Consider the following 19,412-nt stretch of genomic DNA (forward strand, 5'->3'; position numbering starts at 1 on the left):
GACCGCTCGCCCTGCTTTCGGCTCCCCACTCCCACCTCCCAGGCGGTGGTGAGGATTCTGTAACCGCTGGATTAGCGCTTTGGAGAGAGGGGCTCTGGGTCTGGCTCCCTTTCACACGGTTGGGGTTGACCTCTGAAGCTGGTCATCGCCATTCCCAAGTCTCCCCGAGGAGACGGAGGCCCGCACGTAGTTACAACGCTGGGGACGGACGGGGCGGGTGCAGTAGGTGGGGGCGGCAGGAGGGCCTTGCAGGTGGAAGACCCGCGAGGCGCAAGGTGCACCCTTGCGGACAGGATGGACAGGGAGAACTGGGCAACCCTAGGGGAGGAGATTTGTCGGAGTTGGTGATAGAAACCATGGTCTAACCGTATTTTGTAAGTCAGTTAGATTCCATCAGTCTAAGTCTTTGCCTTTCCTTGTCTTTTTCACCTAAGGAAGCCTCTGGCCTCAAGTGGCCTTTGGGGTCTGAAGGCCTTGCCAGTCTTGCCCTGGGCAAGAGATTTGATTTTCCTGAACTTCATTGGTAAAATAGGGATAATTCCATCTGTTGGACCCAGAACATTGTGAGCATGAAAAAAATAATGTAGATCAAGCATCTAGCAGAGCAGAGGCTCATAGTGGCCCTCTGAATAATACATGTTTACTAAATGGCCTCTTTTCTAGTTGGCTGTTGTGAAGAATGCCAGAACCCTAGTGTAAAGGAAGAGCCTTTTGAGCCCTTTGCAAATAAACTTGTTATAAAATAAATAAGCTTGTCTTTTAACTTTTAAAGTCATTTTCACATTTTAAACAACTTACATTAGAGTTCTGTGGGTTTTTCAGAGTTGATAATTAATGGCATGAAGATATTTTAAAATTCTAAATGAAAATGTAGAAGAAAGGGGAAACTTTAGTCATATTTTCTCAGTAATGCCTATGTTCTTTTCGGTTAGAGTTTTGAATGAGATTAGAAGAGTGTAAAAAAAAAAACCAAACAATCCTTTTGCAATCTATACCTAGTTTCTATTTCTAACCTCTGATTATTTGTCTTTCTTTTTGAGGCCAATTCAAATACTAATTTTAAGTATAAAGCTTGTGTTTGTTTATTTTGGGTCAGATTTACCACAGTGACCTTGCTAAGAGAAAGCAGAGGGAGGGGGGCAGATTTAAATAGTCAATGGTTTTGCTTTTTTGTTTTTATATTTGGTTCTTGAACAGTGTGTTCCAGAAAAGTTTTAAGTTTTAACCACTTTTAAGTGTGCAATTCACTGGCATTAAGTACATTCACAGTGTTGTGTGATTATCACCACTATTCATTTCCAGGTCTTTTAATAGTTTCAAACAGAAACTCCGTACCCTTTAAGCACTAACTCTCCATTCCCCCTACTCCCAGACCCCGGTAACCTCTGTTCTACTTTGTGTGACTGTGAATGTGCCTCTTCTAGGTACTTCCTATAAATGGAATCATGCGATATTTGTACTTTTGTGTCTGACTTATTTTACTTAGAATCATTTTTTCAAGGTTCATCTGTATTGTAGCATGTACCAGAATTTCATTCCTTTTTTAAGGCTGAATAATATTCTGTTGTACACCGGTTGGAGTGTTTTTAAAGAGATTCCACCCTTATATCATTTCACTCATAAAAATGGTAATGCTAACTGATAAGAACTGAAAACAAACAAAAACCTACCATTAATTCCTTAATATCTAGTATCTAGTCCTTGTTCATATTTCCTAGTTGTCCCCAAAATGGATTTTTACATTTGGTTTGTTCTAATCAGGATCCAGACAAGATTCACACTGCATTTGCTTAATGGCTCTGAAGTCTATAACGCTTTCGACAATTGAGGCATTTACCTTGGGCTTGTGTTTTTTGGAGTTATTGCTAGTAACCACATATTTGTTGGGTATTGATGTTCCAAGACAATTATTATTCAAAAAAACAATGGAACCAGACACTAAACTTTGGTTGTGGGCTCTTCCCAGTAAAGCAGTTACAGATTGGTGAGCGCTGGAAGCTGCTTGTGCAGTGACAGCAGGTTTTAGTTCTTAATGAATTAAATTTTCTAAAATTTTTTTTTTTTTTTTTTTTTTTTGGTAAAAGAATGCTGGTGTAGTTATTGTAGTCTTTTTGTTAAACACATGCCTGTGAACTGGAGTTTTTTAAAGTGTTCTTAATTGCCTCCCCCTCCCCCTCCCTTTAGGCGTCTTGGTGCTGAATTGGGGAAGTCTGTGGTTTATCAAGAGACCAATGGAGGTAAGTTAAACTTTTTTTTTTTTTTTTTTTGCGGTACGCGGGCCTCTCACTGCTGCGGCCTCTCCCGTCGCGGAGCACAGGGTCCGGACGCGCAGGCGCAGCGGCCATGGCTCACGGGCCCAGCCGCTTCGCGGCACGTGGGATCCTCCGGACCGGGGCACGAACCCGCGTCTTCTGCATGGGCAGGCGGACTCTCAACCACTGCGCCATCAGGGAAGCCCTAAACGTATTTCTTAAACATCCTTAATTCTCTAAACTCTGTTTAATCGGCTGGCATGTTTTTAAAAGGCGAATGTTAATCATGTTTAACGAAGAAATGCGTTTCTGTTTTAACAGTTGGGGCAGAGGGCATTCCGTTCATCCCTCTAAATCTTGACTTCTTTGCTCCTCCTTAAAAGTCTCCTTTCCTCCTGTTCCAAGATAATGCAAATATCCTGTCATTTTAGAATGAGAAAAAGGAGCGACGTAGAGAGTAAGTTTTTTCTTCCATATTGTGCTGTATTTGATAAGTACTTTTTACGTTTATCTGTTTCATTAGGCCATCAAATGGCATTAAGTGCAATCGGTACTAGATAGTAATGACTTATTTTAAAAACTTCCTTGAGTTAGTTTTATCTCTCATTTTTTTCTCTCAAGTCTTGTCGACACTCACCCTGGGTTGGTCTCCCATTTTTGCCGCCGCCTGGGTTTCTGGGGAGAGCTGGAACATTAAATGATATTGCTTGAAGGCACTTGTTGATAGCCAGTGTCCCAGGAATGCAGCAGCATCATAACCCCGCCCCACCCGCCGTGGGTTCCAGAGTATAATGTCATCACTCATTGCAAAGATGAGTTCGTATAAAAATAATTTGGAATTATTTTTGCAAAGTTGAAGGCCTTGGATTCATGTTTTTGTACTTTTCTCTTTCCAAGGTATAACTGTCTATGGTATCACTAGCTTAACAGGACAAAATTGATGTTTGGGGAGCTAATAAAGCAAAGTATTGGAAGAGGGAAAGAAAGTTTAATGGGTAGTAATGGAAAGCACACATGCCCGCGGTGTGTATAAGTTACACGTGTGTTATAATTAACCCCCAGAAACCCTTCATCCAGCTTCTACACTCACAACTTTTAACTTGGTGACTTGAGAAATTTTCCTGCCAGGACAAGTCAGGAGATGCTGGTATTTAAAAACCTGAAGATGAGTGCAGATAGGTGAGATAGCCTATTTAACAGTAATGAATTTCCTTCATTGTGATGGCATTTGGGTTTCTCATAAATGAAGCGCTGGAGGAAAAGACGGTGGTTTAGGGAAGACCTTTTTCTCCATCCTCCCATCCCTGTTCCAGGCCTCCTAGCTCTCTCTCATGCTGTCAGAGTAGCTTCTTAACAGGTCTTCTTACCTCCATTTTCAACCTCTCTAGTCTGTTCTACTCCCCTCCATCAGGATATTTCCAAAATGCAAACATTTATACTTCCTGCTGTTTAAAATCATATAGGCCATGGTCCAGTCTCCTGGGCAATCACGTGGGGCCCTTTGGGGTCTGAGTTCTGCCCACCTCACCTGCTTCGTCCTTCATCACGTCTGTCAGCACGTCTTGTGCGCTCTGATTCAAGAATCCACCTGAGACCTGCCTGCCTCTCCCTACCTCCACTGCAGCTGCTCTGGTCCAGCCCACCACCTGTCGCTTGCCTGGACTCCTTCAGAAGCACCTGGAGTGGCTCCCCGCAAGCAGCCCTTCTTGCTTTGCCACCGTCGTCTTCACACAGTAGCCAGTGATCCCACGAGTCCTCCAGTGGCTCTGCTGTCACCCCTTGGAATAAAATCCAGACTCCTGCGTGGTGTGGTCCCGGTCAGCTCCCGGAGCTCCTCTCTGTCTCCTTCTCCTCTCGCACTGTGTTTCCGAGCGCACAGCGGCAGCCCCACTCTGCCCCACATCTTTGCGTGTTCCGTACTCCTTTCCTCACTGTATGTTCCAGCCTGCAGCGAGGCCATCGTTCCCAGGCCTCTTTCTCTTTTATCATGGCTAGTCTTTCTCCTGCACATTGGCCTGGAGAGTTTGCCAGCCTTTGGCATTGCATTGTCTCTCCTGAGTCAGTCTTTGTCCCTTTGGTCCAGGTCCCCCACTTTGGGACCCCAACTCGGGGCCTGGAACAGAGGAGGCATCGGCCTTTGTTAAAAGAATAATAAGGATATTAACTTTGGGCCTCTTTATTCGCTCTATACTTTTCCCTAAGCACCTTGTGTTTATTTAGTGACGGATATTCTTTTCTGGACCCTGAGATTTTACGTACGCTTGTTTGTTGCTTTTGCCTTCTAGTCTATTTTTGGCTTATTCTCCCCTTAGCTTGACTATTTTTTACGTAAGTACATGCCATTCCGAGATCTCTTAAGAATTTATTTTGGTGCGCTAAGCAAAGCAGTGGTTTAGACTCACCTTTACTCCCTCCAATTGCTGCCTAATTATTGCACCATGAAGAGCTTTTCTTCAAACTGCAGAACATTTTTATTTTTCAGAAACAAGAGTTGAAATAAAAGAATCTGTTCGTGGCCAAGATATTTTCATTATACAGACAATACCCAGGTAAGAGTCAGCACTACTTTATTTATCCCTCTTCCTCTAAAAAGCTTAGTGATATAACTTATTATCTTTTCATATGAACAACAATTCCATTTTCTTTAAATTATAAATGTGTTTGCACATTAAATGCTTTCCAAAATACTATATATATGTGTGGGTCTATATATATGTGTGTGTGTGTGTCTCTCTCTATATACATATATGTATATATATATAGTCTTTTGGAATTCCTGCCATGCTTGTCACACTATACTTAACTGTAATTGTTTACTTTAAAAAAAAAATTTCTATTTATTTATTTATTGGCTGTGTTGGGTCTTCGTTGCTGCATGCAGGCTTTCTGTAGTTGTGGCGAGTGGGGGCTACTTTGATGCAGTGCGAGGGCTTCTCATTGTGGTGGCTTCTCTTGTGGAGCATGGGCTCTAGGTGTGTGGGCTTCAGTAGTTGTGGCACGTGGGTTCAGTAGTTGTGGCTCATGGGCTCTAGGGCGCAGGCTCAGTAGTTGTGGTTCATGGGCTTAGTTGCTCCACGGCATGTGGGGGGTCTTCCTGGACCAGGGCTCGAACCCTGGTCCCCTGCATTGGCAGGCGGATTCTTAACCACTTCGCCACCACGGAAGCCCCTGTTATTGTTTACTTGATCATCTTCTCCAAGCTTTCAACTCCTCAAGGACAAAAATATTCTACCTCCATTTGCAGGAACCTAGGCCAGTGTCTGTCCGCTCAGCTGTCTTGGAAAGCCTTTGTTGTTGTTAAATGGTGGGTTTTATTTTGCGCAGTGGCCCAGTCTCTAGCCCATCTATCACAGATACCATCTACCACTCCTTCCCTCAGGGTGGGAGGACTGGCCCTGGGGGAATCCTTGCATACCTGAGCATGAACTTCCTTGTGGGGTTATCTCCTCTCAGCCCCTCACTGGGAATGGGGTCGGTAGATCATGAGTGTCTCTTGATCGGTTTAGATTCCTGAGACCCTGTTAGTAATAAACAAGGCACTGGCTGCCAGCAGGGTGTGGACGCTTTACACGTATCATTTTTAATCCTTATGTGTCCTACATGGCAGCTCTTGTTGGCCTCTGTGATACTGTGATTTATGATAAGAAATATGTATCTGGTTTTCCTTTCCTGGCACAGAGCTCCTAAAACCCTTGGAATATCCTAAGTGATAAGAGCAGTAAAGGTATCTTTTGTTATTCAGAACAAGCCCCTTTCAGTTACACCTGAGTTATGTGAGTGAGGTGATTTTTGGAAAGCCCCTGGATAAACACAGGATGGGGGCTGTTGCCAGGGTAACCAGACTTGTGATTAGAGGGTTGGTACTTTCAGCCCAGCCCCCCCCCCATCTCCGGGGAGGGGAGAGGGGCTGGAAGTTGAATCAGTCGCCAGTGGCCAATGATTTGATCAGTTGTGCCTGTATAATGAAGCCTCTATAAAAAACCAAAAGGACTGGGTTCGGAGAGCTTCTGGGTTGCTGAAGACGTGGAGGTGCTAGGGGGTGGTACACCCAGAAAGGGCGTGGAAGCTCTGCACCCCTTCCCCTATACCTCGCCCTGTGCACCTCCCCCATCAGGCTGTTCCTGAGTTATATCCTTGATAGTAACCTGGTAATCTAGTGAGAAAACTGTTTTTCTGAGTTTTATTTATTTATTTATTGGCTATGCCACAAGGTATGAGGGATCTTAGTTCCCCAACTGGGCACAGAACCTGTGCCCTCTGCAGTGGAAGTACGGAGTCTTAACCACTGGACTGCCAGGGAAGTCCCTGAGGTTTTATTTGCCTTTTTCTTTTCTTTTCTTTTTTTTACTTTTCTCTAGCAAATTAATCGGAGCTGAGGAGGGGGTCATGGGAACCTCTGATTTATAGCGGGTTGGTCAGAAGCACAGGTGACAGCCTGGACTTGCCCATGTCCGAAGTGAGAAAGCGGGCACTCTTACTGGGCCCTTAACCTGTGGGATCTGATGCTTTGTCCAGGCAGAGAGTGTCAGAATTGAGTTGAGTTGTAGGATACCCAGCTGGTGTCCCGAGATTCCGAGAATTATGTACGTGGGGGAAAATCCCCACACATTTGGTGACCAGAAGTATTCAGTGTTGTACATGTGCAGAGAAGGGAAAAACTGTTTTTCCTTACAGCCCCCTGTGAAGGGATTGACAAAACCGGGTCTCAAGGGCACTGAGGACCACAGGGTTATGGAGTGAGTAATCTGAACCCAGGTATAACAGAGTTTCTCTGTAGACTGAGAACTGGTAGATACTAAGTTTTTTTTTTTTTTTTTTTTTTTTTTGCGGTATGCGGGCCTCTCACTGTTGTGGACTCTCCCGTTGTGGAGCACAGGCTCCGGACGTGCAGGCTCAGCGGCCACGGCTCACGGGCCCAGCCGCTCCGCGGCACGTGGGATCCTCCCAGACCCGGGCACGAACCCATGTCTCCTGCATTGGCAGGCGGACTCTCGACCACTGCGCCACCAGGGAAGCCCGATACTAAGTATTTTAACACTTTTTTCTGATCATGAAGGATAATGTTCATCTCTGCAAACCCAGGCAGTATAGAAATGTATATCAGAAAATAAAAATTCCCCAGCCCGCTGAGATAACTAAATACCTGTTTGTTCCTCTTTATTTGATAATGTGCATACAAATTTAGGCTCTATAATTCAGGTGACCCTCAAAACCAAAATAAAAGTAATTTTAATTTATCTTCGTAGTTCAAGTTTCAAAAGGGTGTATGATGAGCTCTGCCTCTGCCATCAGCCACCCTGCTTCCCTCCCTGGATACGGCAAGTGTTATCAGGCTCTTAAGCATTCTTTTCAGAGACTCTGTGTGCTCAAGCAGTTGCTTATATGTTTTGCCTAATTTTTACATAGAAGGAGTCTAATTAGGGAATTCCCTGGCGGCCCATTGATTAGGACTCTGCGCCTCCACTGCAGGGTTCTTCTGTCCCTGGTCAGGGAGCTGAGATCCCACAGGCCTAGCGGTGCTGCCAAAGAAAAAAAAAAGGAACCTGGAAAAATGGTACAGATGAACCGCTTTGCAGGGCAGAAACAGTCACAGATGTAGAGAACAAATGTATGGACACCAAGGCAGGAAAGTGGCGGACGGTTGGGGGGGATGACTTGGGAGATTGGGATTGACGTGTAGATGCTAATATGTATGAAATGGACACGTAATAAGAACCTGCTGTGTAAAAAAATAAATAAAATTCAAAAATTCAAAACAAAGAAAGAGCGTAAGATACCTCTAAATTGATAAGTTAGCAATGATTCTAATATCTACCTAAAGTTTACTCAGAAATTATTCTTCTTCCAAGAAGAAAAAGACAGTTATAAAATAACCATTCTTGTAGCCATACCAACTATGTTAACATTTTTTAAATACGAAATTTGTAGATTTGACTACATCATAATCACTGAAAAAATATAATTATTTTAAAATATTTCACTTAGTCAGAAATTTTTCCTACATTGAGGTCTTCTTTGCTTAGATGTACTTTTTTTTTTTGTGGAGCACAGGCTCCGGACGCACAGGCCTAGCGGCCATGGCTCACGGGCTTAGTTGCTCCGCGGCATGTGGGATCTTCCCGGACCAGGGCACGAACCCGTGTCTCCTGCATCGGCAGGCGGATTCTCAACCACTGCGCCACCAGGGAAGCCCCTGCTTAGATGTACTTAATTCTGAAATGCTTCATCCACTTGTAAATATTTTCTTTTAGATCAATTAGTCAATACACTTAACATGCAGTAAAAAAAAAAAAAACAGAGTCTAATACACTTTGCTGAACTTTTAAAAATAAAGCATTGTACTGTATCAATACAGAAAAAGCTACCGGCTTCCCTGGTGGCGCAGTGGTTGAGAGTCCGCCTGCCGATGCAGGGGACGCAGGTTCATGCCCCGGTCCGGGAGGATCCCACGTGCCGCGGAGCGGCTGGGCCCGTGAGCCATGGCCGCTGAGCCTGCGCGTCCGGAGCCTGTGCTCCGCAACGGGAGAGGCCACAGCAGTGAGAGGCCCGCGTACCGCAAAAAAAAAAAAAAAAAAAAAGATTATAATTTTGAAACAATCACAAACTCCCAGAAAACTAGGCTGTGTGGTGCAGCCACTTTAGACAGAGTTGCCAGCCTGGTGCCTCACCACCTCAAACACTTCAGGGTGTAGTTCCTACAAACGAGGGCTTTCTCTTGTACAACCACAGTGCCACCGTCAGAATCAGGATACTGAGACCTCTGTGTTGTCACCACCTAAGCCTCAGACCCCATCCCCGTGTCATCTGCTGTCCCCCAGGCCTCTTCCTGGCACAAGGAGCCAGCTGAGGCTCAGGTAGCACTTAGTTGGCTGTGTCGTGTCTTCTGGACAGTCTGGAACCATCTCTCGGTCTTTCCTTGACTTTCAAAACTTTGTCACTTTTTTTTTTTTTTTTTTGCGGTACGCGGGCCTCTCACCATCGTGGCCTCTCCCGTTGTGGCCTCTCACTGCCGTGGCCCCTCCCGTTGCGGAGCACAGGCTCCGGACGCGCAGGCGCAGCGGCCACGGCTCACGGGCCCAGCCGCTCCGCGGCACGTGGGATCCCCCCGGACCGGGGCACGAACCCGTGTCCCCTACGTCGGCAGGCGGACTCTCAACCACTGCGCCACCAGGGAAGCCCGCTTTGTCACTTTTGAAGACGACACTTTGGCCCGTTTATTTGGTCGCACGACCCTCAGTTTGGATTTGCCACATTTCATTACGGTGGGATTCAGTCGAGCTGTGTTCCCATCTTCTGTGGCTTCATACTCTGTTCTGTGGACACACCGAAGCTTATCCAGCCTGTCGCATAATGCTGTGTCTCTAGTCTCGTGCTCGCCAACCTCCAACCGCGGAACATCCTGTATGTGCGTCATATTGCCTTTGTTTGGGGTGTGTCTGTATGAAGATTCCAAGAAATGCGATTGCTGGGTGTGAGGATACATGCGTTTGTAGTATTGATAGATGTGGCTGCATCGATAGACACTTGAAATATTTGTGGTATCGATAGATAATTCCATATTGCTGCCCTCCATGGAGGATCCACTAATTTATGTTTCCTCCAGCAGTTTTGGTTTTGTACTATCTGTCTCCTGGTGACGGGAGTCTTTTTGCCCCATGCTGCATCTTAGGAGTGAGGGGAAAGCCCGCGGGGCTTACGTAGCCCTAGAACATGTCTAGTCAGAGGGCTTTGACACTCCCCCTTGGCTGCTCCCTGGCCTTCTGTGCTTATCCTGGTTTTTGTTGCTGGTGAATAGTAAGGTTGCATTGTCACCACTTTTATTTTTAACCTCTGAATTCTTGAGTTCCTTAGGGTATAGGACAGAGCTGCAGGTGACCCTAGATCCTTGGCTTGGCCTCCTTAGACTACTGAGAGCCTTTTGCTAGTTTATTGAGGGAGAGAGAACAGAACCTCGACCTTTGTAGCCATAGACGGGCCACCTTTGTCACTCATCCTCCAGGAAATACGGAGGTCTGAGTCCAAAGGCAGTGGTGGTCAGTGAAGTCTTTTTACCCTACCCTAACGGAATTTATGACAGCAAAAGAATGTCAGGAATTGTTTGTCTTTAAGGAATCTTAGCCTTAATTCACAGGTCTGCACCTCAGCCTGGAATTTGAGCTCTGACTTTGAACTCATCTCTAGGACAAGAGTTAACTTGTTCCTGATCAGTTGTGTGCCAGCACATGAGCAGCTGTGCTCTTGGTAGCTTTGTTCTGTTCCGTGTAATCAGGGATCATCCCTGAGTTGGGGGAGGAACTAAGAGGTTGTGACCTTGTCATGTCAGAGACCCCATTGTGTCAGATAGTCCTGGATGCCCTTAGTGACCGAGGACTTGGTGAGCTGCCTTCCTGCTGTGTGTAGACAGCTGACGTCCAGCTGTTGGAGAGCCAGGGTGTTGACCAGTCTTCATTTTCATGATGAGCTGGGATGGTCGAGGCTTTGATGCCTTTGTGAAAGTATAATCTTTTCCAATCAATTTCTTAATCATAGGATTGACTTAGCAAGACTGAATTAAAAAAAAATTTTTATATTGGAGGGTAGTTGATTTACAATGTTGTGTTAGTTTTTGCTGTATAGCAAAGTGAGTCCGTTTTACATACACATATATCCACTTTTTTTTAGATTCTGTTCCCATATAGGTCATTATAGAGTACTGAGTAGGTCCCTGGGCTGTACCGTAGGTTCTTATTAATTATCTATTCAATGCATAGTAGTGTGTATATGTCAAGGACCAAATGCTTTTATGTTTTTATAGTACATCTCTGAGGCTATGGGGTATTCTGATTCCTTTACTTTTATTATGAGTTCAGGAAGTAGGGAAGAGATATAATAATAATAGTAATAGCAGACTTTGCTGTGGCTGGTGTGTGAAGTTGGTGACGTGTGTGAGGCCGAAGGGCTTCAGGTGGATCCCCTCCACCAGTCACCACCCTCTGAGGCAGGTGTCATCATCACCCCCTTTTATGTCCTCTAACCACCGATCTCCACATTGGGGTACCGTTGTGTACTCGTTAATGCATGTAGGGTAGAGGGACAGCTACATCCATAATTTCCTTTTTGTTATAATACATCTCCCTGCCTAGTTTTAGTTCAGACGTCTTCAACACATCATAAACAGTATAAGTTCACAGTCTATTGGCACGGCAAAATAACGCTCACTGTTAACAGCCCTGTCCTGGGATCTTGAGACAGCTTGTGGTTAGAAGTTGTGCTTTATCTAATTCTTGGTTTCCATATCTCATGGTAACCAAGAATGCAGTAGAAATATTTAGTACTAGAAATATTTAGTTTAGAGTGATCCTGGGGCAGTAGTACATACGGAACTTTACACTGTGCAGGTGTTTTCCCGGGAAAGGACAAATTAACGTGGAAAAATGAGTTGGTTAGTGGCTAATTGGGAAGCATTTGTAGTTTTTTTTTTTTTTCCCCATTTGTGCTTAGGATACTCGAAAATTTGAATAAAGGAGGAGGTAGGGAGCAGCCCATGGAGTTGCATCAGAGAGTGAATCTGGTAGAATAACCTTGACAGCAATTTTACACACTGACCATACGGAAAGGTTTCTTTCTGAAGGAGCAGCACAGATATACATGGTGCTTTTGGAAACCAGAACCCTGTCCTGAAGATGGTGCAATTCCCTGGTGTGTACTTGTTTTGAGATTATTGAGAAGCCATCATTGTCTTCCTTGTGAAACCGTGCACCTCAGATTGGGACTTGAACCCATGTGGCCGGGACTCGAACCCGGCCAAAACCCACAGGCTTCCAACTGAGATCACACACCTGGTCTCAGGACTTAATGAAGCGCAGGTTCTTGACGTCTCACCACAGAAAGAATTCAGTGAGAGACAGAGTGATGGGTAAGATGTAGATTTATTTAGAGAGAAACACACTCCACGGACAGAGTGTGGATCATCTCAGAAGGTGAGAAAAGGCACCAGGGTGTGGGGTTGTGGGTAGTTTCATAGGCTAATGGATAGGAGGAGCATTCCAGCTATTTCAGGAAGGGGAGGGGATTTCCAGGAATAGGGCCACCGCCCACTTTTTGGTCCTTGTGGTCCGGTCTTGGAACTGTCATGGCGCCTACGGGTGTGTCATTTAGCGTGCTGATGTGTTACAGTGAGCGGATACTGAGGCTCAAGGTCTAGTGGAAGCTGACTTGTCCGCCATCTTGGACCCATTTGGTTCTAATCAGTTTCTGACATGTCCTCAGGCTATGTCATGCTTTCAGCAGTTGTGCCCTACCCCCTTCCCTCCTGTTTCACCTGCAGGTTTTTCTATTGAGGAGAGGATGTTACCTAAAGTAATAAGGCTGATTTCAGACAAACAGAACAAAGCTTAGACATTAAAATGAGTTCAGTCGCCTTTAGAGCCCATGTCCTGAGATATAATATAGACCTTTTTCTGGTGCTGCCGTTGTTCAGAATTTCTTTCGAATTCATCTTCTGGGTGTATCTCAGGAAGGGCTGGATGCATGCCATGTGTAGGGCAAGGTATGCCGGAAGGGACACAGAGCTTTCACGCCACTTCTCCCCAGTTTCTACACGGTCTCCAGCCTGGAAGCTCTCTGAACCCCCTCCGTTTGGCTTTTTACTGAGCCTTCATTACGTACGTATGATTGGTGATATCGTTAGCCTTAGGCGATTGTTTCAATCTCCAGAGGTCATGGGGATGGGACTGAAAGTTCAACCCCTCTATAATCATGTGGTTTGTCTCCCTGGCAACCAGTCCCCTCCTTTGGGTGCAGTCCAAAAGTCACCTCCTTAACGTAACTAAAGACACCTTTATTCCTCTCGAGGCTTAGGAAATTCCAAAGGTTTTAGAAGGGAGCTTGGTGCCCGAAATGGGAACCAAATACAAATTTCTTATTATAAATCACAATATCACAGGGTGGTACTCAAGGAGTTTCTAAATGTACTGAGCGTTGGAACTAAGTAAAATAGATATGAAGCTTACAAAGTGTTTTTTGAAGGACAATTTTCATGTTTTATGTTACAAGTTCTAGTATGGTGATGTAACATCAGAAGAGGCGTTAAAAGAACTTTACAGCTTATTTGCTGCAGGAGGTTCATTGTTGGAGGTGGGGACGGGGCGGGGGTGGGGGACGGGGACGGGGTACATCGTACTCCGTGACCTGTTCTCAGTACTTGCATCTGTGGCGTGTTGGTCTGTGTTTGCAATTTTAATTGATATGTATAGACCATGTCTGTTTCTTTAACTCTCACTTGTTTTTGTCTATCGAAAATGAGAGAGCAGTCAGGGCTGAGTTTTAATATAAGATGTGATAGTCTTAGGGAAGAGAAACATAGTTAGTAAACAGTTAAGATTGTCCTACTTAGATACAAAGGCTACAGGCACTAGCCAGGATGTACTTGGAACAGTCTTAGGGAACAGATAAACAAAGCAGAGGCTGCCAGCCAATTTCTCTTCACCCTGCTAGCCCACAAAATAACTGCTTGGTATCCAATTTGTCCAGTGTCCCTCAGTGAATGGGTAAAGCCGTTGTGACAAAGGCCCTTTTGTTGCCTTCCTGACCAATAAGGGGTGGGGCGGGGGAGGCTTTCCTTAGCGGCTGGCTAGAGAATGTTGACTCCCTTGGCATAGGGCATTAGGAAGAGGAAAAAGTAAAAGATAAAAACCTCAGGAGAGAAATTAGTAATTAGCGGAAAGAAAGTTAATCTGAAATCAAGGCTCCTCCAAAGCTGTTCCTCTTGTTACATTAATGTCTTACCATCTGGCGTTCCCTTGTGTGCTATCCAAACCTCGTGTTGTGTGGTTGTGTCTTATAAATGCTATCACAAAGCCAGCTAGAAACCCTTGACCCCAGATAGACACTCTTCCAGGATCTGTTTAATTAACTTCAACAGTTATTGTTAGCATTGGGATCTGGTGTAAGAAACCACCAGGTCCAGTGGAGCTTTTATTATGCCACACATTGCATCACACAAGTGGGAGGTTAAGAAAGCTCTAATTTTATTTCTAACGTTGACAAGCAGCTGTATATGGAAGAGGCTTTTGCCACGGTGTATATGATGCCTGTTGTTTAGATACGGACTCCTGAGTTACCTATATTCTGTCCCCTGAGTGCTGTGCAGGCTTCCAGCTCTACCACCAGAGCCCACAAGGCATCAATGTAGATGATCCGTTGTGGGAAGGGAAGCTGTCCCCTCTGGAATGAAGGATAAGTGTTTGGGAAGGGGGAACATTCTTAGGTGAGTTAGCTGTGCTCCTTGGGACAGATGATTACAAGGGTGATCCCGGGGGTGTCTCTGGCCTTCCCCAAAAATGAGGTCAGCCTTGCTTACCCTGGTATCTCCCCACCTGACACACGTAACACAGTGCCCGGTGCAAAGTCGAGAAATATTTGTTGAATTGATGACCCAGGATGAAAACTGTTGAAAAGTGCTGAAAATCGACCAAATATTATGAATTCCTAAGTACCTTGGAGGTGTTTGATAAGTGTTTTGTCCTGATTATACCAAAAGGTTGTGTGTCCTCTGACCTTTTGATGGCAGACTTGGGACATTATTAATTTGGGAGCACGAGGGAGAAGAATGTACCACTTTATTTCAGAGGAAGGAAATGGCAGCTGGAAAGTAACGTCACCTGTCCGCAGTGCAAAAGGCGTGTCTAGGTTGACAACTGCATCTTGAAGTTGAGCCCAGAATCAACTAACTCTCCCTACCCCGTGGGAGAAACAAACATAGAAACTTATGACAGAATCTTGAAATAGTTGTGAAAAATCCAGACTACAGAGGAGAGGTTGGAAGTTCCACCAGTTGAACGTGGGTGTGGAAAACATTGTCAGAGTGAAAGGATATCTTTACATCGGCTCACTCCAGGGGCACAGGTGTAAACAAAAACCGGAAGAGACTGGGGGAAAATGGCCTGACTGTCCTTCAAGGTAAAAAGCATTTCGTGATGCGTATTTCATTCCACCACTTATTCAACAAGCATTTTTTAAGTCTCTGCGATGTTGATGGCAGGCTTTCCGTTTTGCTACAGATCAGATAATTCAGAAACCATAATCTGAAGAACCTACTCCTCACTTGTGTGGGAACTAGGACGTGGCAAATGATCTTCTTTATCTGGGGAAGGCAAGGGAGATACACTCCTGACGCAAAAGAGAAGCTGTTTGAAGACACTTGGATAATCCAAAGAGGAGCAGGAGGAGGCTAGAGAGAGAGGGTAGAGCTTTGGAAGGTCATCCTGAAGGATTTCAAGGCCCTTAACTTTAAGGGCAGAGGCCACCTTATACCTTTTTTTTTTTTTTTAGTAAATTTATTTATTTTATTTTTGGCTGTGTTGGGTCTTCATTGCTGCGCGCGGGCTTTCTCTAGTTGCGGTGAGCGGGGGCTACTCTTTATTGCAGTGCACGGGCTTCTCATTGTAGTGGCTTCTCTTGTTGCAGAGCACGGGATCTAGGCGCATGGGCTTCAGTAGTTGTGGCACTCAGGCTCCACAGTTGTGGCTCGCGGGCTCTAGAGCACAGGCTCAGTAGTTGTGGTGCACAGGCTTAGCTGCTCCACGGCATGTAGGATCTTCCCGGACCAGGGCTCGAACCCGTGTCCCCTGCATTGGCAGGCTGATTCTTTTTTTCTTTCTTTTTTTTTTTTTTTTGCGGTACGCGGGCCTCTCACTGCTGTGGCCTCTCCCGCTGCGGAGCACAGGCTCCGGATGCGCAGACTCAGTGTCCATGGCTCACGGGCCCAGCCGCTCCGCGGCATGTGGGATCCTCCCGGACTGGGGCACAAACCCGTGTCCCCTGCATTGGCAGGCGGACTCTCAACCACTGCGCCACCAGGGAGGTCCCCACCTTTTACTTGATCATCCTTGGCAAAGGGTTAGCAGTCAGCATTCATTAAAATTTGGAAATAGCCTTTCCTTTGAATACCTTTCAGATTCATATTTTCTTGTCTATCTGGGTAATCTTTGTTAGGAATCTATGTATCTCAAGGAAAGAAGGGATGGGGGAGATATTTGGAAATTAAGTTCCAAAATCTCCCCACCCCTCACCCTTCTCCCCACTCCCAAAAGAAAAAAACGAGACCAAGTTCTTTATGGTTACGGCAACTAAATACAAGGGCAGGTGGGTTTCCCTTGGTGTTCCCAGGAAAGCGAGGTGGTAGCACTCTGGCCCGAGTTCAGATGCCAGGGATGGTGCCAGCAGGTGTGGGTTCACTCTGGTCATCAGCAGTCACTGCCTGCTTCACCTGCCACTCCGGTGACTGTGTCACTGACAGAAGATCCAGGCAAAGGTGAAAGTGGATAACCTTGTGTGAATTTAAGTAACCTCACATGAAAACCGGAACTCAGACAGCTGTAAAGAGGAGGTAATAAGCTTTCTCCTCTATTCAGGAAGTGCCGTCGTAAGCTAGCGTGATGATCCACGTGACGTCATTCTCGGCAGCCCAGGTCAGATTGCTGAGGTTGAGATCTTTGCCAGGAGTTAATAAATGAAATTAATCCAAAAGTGCAAATCTCATCTGTTTCAGAGACGTGAATACGGCCGTGATGGAGTTACTGATCATGGCTTATGCCCTGAAGACCGCGTGTGCCAGGAATATTATCGGCGTCATCCCCTACTTCCCCTACAGCAAGCAGAGCAAGATGAGGAAGAGGGGCTCCATCGTATGCAAGCTCCTGGCATCCATGCTGGCGAAAGCCGGTGAGTGTGGCCAGCGCCCCGGGACCCCGCGCCGTTGCTCTGGACTTTCCCCTGTGCCAGATTAGTCCAGACCGCAGGTAGCTGGTTGGGGACCTGTTTTCTCTTAAGTGTTGTTCGGTAGCTACTTTGTCTTGCTTCCTTTTGCATGGATCTGCTTAGGGGTATGTGAGCTTAGGTGTCAATCCTTCTTCTGTTCTCTTTGTCCTCCTTCAGAGTGACCTTGTCTGCTCCAGGGCTTACTTCTCTCATCTTGGACTTTTTCCTCATTCCACCTTCTTTTCCATTTCATCTTATCGAAACTTCAGCTGGCGATCTTGGCATTCGGATGTGATCTTTTGAGTTTCAGGTCTAGATTTATTTAAACCTTAGCTAAATTCTGTTGATGAACATAATAGTAAAACTGGATTTTTCCTTTACTACTTCTTCAGCTTATATACTCTTCCCCCCACCCTCCCCGATTGTCTTTCTGTATAGCAGATCATTTTCATTGTGTGTTTGTATAGTGGGGACATACTTTCTGGCCTGTAAATCAAATGTAATAGCCCTTTACGATGAATGGGATTTTATTTGCCCGTATGTTTATTTAAATACTCAAATATATATCTGAGTCCTGAGAAACACATTTGAATTCCATTCTCTATAAAAATGTGTAATGTTTTTGGAAAGAACGAGTAATTCTGCTTCTTTGTTCTGGAAATTTTTCAGTGACCTTGGCCATTTGCCATGTATTTATATGTGTACCTTTTTTTTGCTTAGCACTGTTGATTATAAGAGTATATTTTCATTGTTTTTCTGTACTTGACCCATTCTCTTCGGACATATACACGTTTCCAAACTCTTCAGTGTCTTATCATTGTGTTTGTGGATTTCTTTCCTTCTAGTATATATATTACTTTGCTTTGGCTTTCCTATTCCTTCTGCCTTAATCCACAGCCCTTTAACATTTCTTCCTAGATTTTTTAATCAAGGCCTATTTTTTACATCTATTTATTTATTTATTTATTTATTTATTTATTTATTTATTTATTTATTTTTTGCGGTAGGTACGCAAGCCTCTCACTGTTGCGGCCTCTCCCGTTGCGGAGCACAGGCTCCGGACGCGCAGGCTCAGCGGCCACGGCTCACGGGCCCAGCCGCTCCGCGGCACGTGGGATCCTCCCGGATCGGGGCACGAACCCGTGTCCCCTGCATTGGCAGGCGGACTCTCAACCACTGCACCACCAGGGAAGCCCAGATCTATTTTTGCTCCAGTATTTAATTCCATGTTTATATTTTTGCTTCTACCTGATTTTTCTTTTCCCCACGTTCAGGCCTAAGCTAATAATTGTAGTAGAGGAGAGCACTGTTTTTTAGTTTTAGTGTTTTAATCCATGTGGAAGGTTATAGGCTCCTTTACATTAGGCTTAACATTATCTTTAGTTCATTAAGTTCTGTTAAGATTGCACATAAGGTCTATAACAAACACGCTTGTTCCCGGTACACCCGTGCCTTCAGTCTTCCGTTAGAAAAGAGGCATTGGGCTTCTAGATTGTGTCCACTGTAGCTGTTAACTTGTAGGGGTGAACTTTGTAATTTTTTGTTTTAAAATTTCAGGTTTAACTCACATTATCACTATGGATCTTCATCAAAAGGAAATACAAGGCTTTTTCAGCTTTCCTGTGGACAACCTTAGAGCCTCACCTTTCCTGCTTCAGTATATCCAGGAAGAAGTGAGGAACATCAGCAAATACCCCATTGTCCTCAAAAGAGACCCCACGTAGTTTTTCTCTGGTACCAGATTTCAGTATTGAAAGGCACATCCAGTGATCAAATGATCTTTCCCTTAAGTCTTAGTGCCTGAGGCAGTCAGATAAGGTTAGCATTTAGGCAAAGAGGATAGCATTTTTTAAGGAAATTAAAAATGGATTTCCTTCTAAGTGTCTTTAGCAATTTGCGTATATTTTCTAAAATGAAGGTTTTAGGAATTAATTATTTTTTATCTTCTTGATGTAGCAGACTTTGGCAATGATGCTAATTGATAAGGATTAAAAAATGTTAAATGAGTGAATGAAATTCTAGCTTGTTTGTTTGCCAGTATGGATCGTTGTTATAAGAGGAAAAAAATGTATTGCCAGCACCCAGGTGTTATTTTTTTTGATACCTTTTCAGTATTTTCTTATTTTTCCTCCAAATCTAGATTCCAAATTATAGAAATGCAGTCATCGTAGCTAAGTCTCCTGACGCTGCAAAAAGGTAAATGAACCAGACATTTATACACATCCCTTTTGGGTGTTTCAGAATCCGAGGTCTGTCTTAATATAGCTTGTGAAGACTCATCTGCTCCAGCTTTCCCCCAAATCATTGTCATACCCCAAACCACAGCTTTACCTCTAGTTTCCAAACAACACAAGCATTTCTCGGAATTACTCACTTTTCCCCTGGGAGAAAATGAAGTTGTTCCTTCAAGTGCTCAGGAAA

The 19,412-nt window shown here is 44.8% G+C and overlaps 1 protein-coding gene across 3 annotated transcripts in view; it reads left to right on the forward strand.

The window, feature by feature from the left end:
- PRPSAP1 (phosphoribosyl pyrophosphate synthetase associated protein 1) overlaps nucleotides 1–19,412 on the forward strand; it is a 51,966-nt gene that overhangs the window by 21,640 nt on the left and 10,914 nt on the right. For all 3 annotated transcript variants that reach the window (XM_067021290.1, XM_059048109.2, XM_067021289.1), the window contains exons 4-8: nucleotides 2,185–2,237; nucleotides 4,735–4,801; nucleotides 16,783–16,955; nucleotides 18,549–18,664; nucleotides 19,132–19,187. In XM_067021290.1, coding sequence (XP_066877391.1) covers nucleotides 2,185–2,237; nucleotides 4,735–4,801; nucleotides 16,783–16,955; nucleotides 18,549–18,664; nucleotides 19,132–19,187 — 465 coding nt within the window. The remainder of the gene's footprint in view (nucleotides 1–2,184; nucleotides 2,238–4,734; nucleotides 4,802–16,782; nucleotides 16,956–18,548; nucleotides 18,665–19,131; nucleotides 19,188–19,412) is intronic.

This window comes from Kogia breviceps, chromosome 19, assembly GCF_026419965.1.
Source record: "Kogia breviceps isolate mKogBre1 chromosome 19, mKogBre1 haplotype 1, whole genome shotgun sequence".
Classification (NCBI taxonomy): Eukaryota; Metazoa; Chordata; class Mammalia; order Artiodactyla; family Physeteridae; genus Kogia; species Kogia breviceps.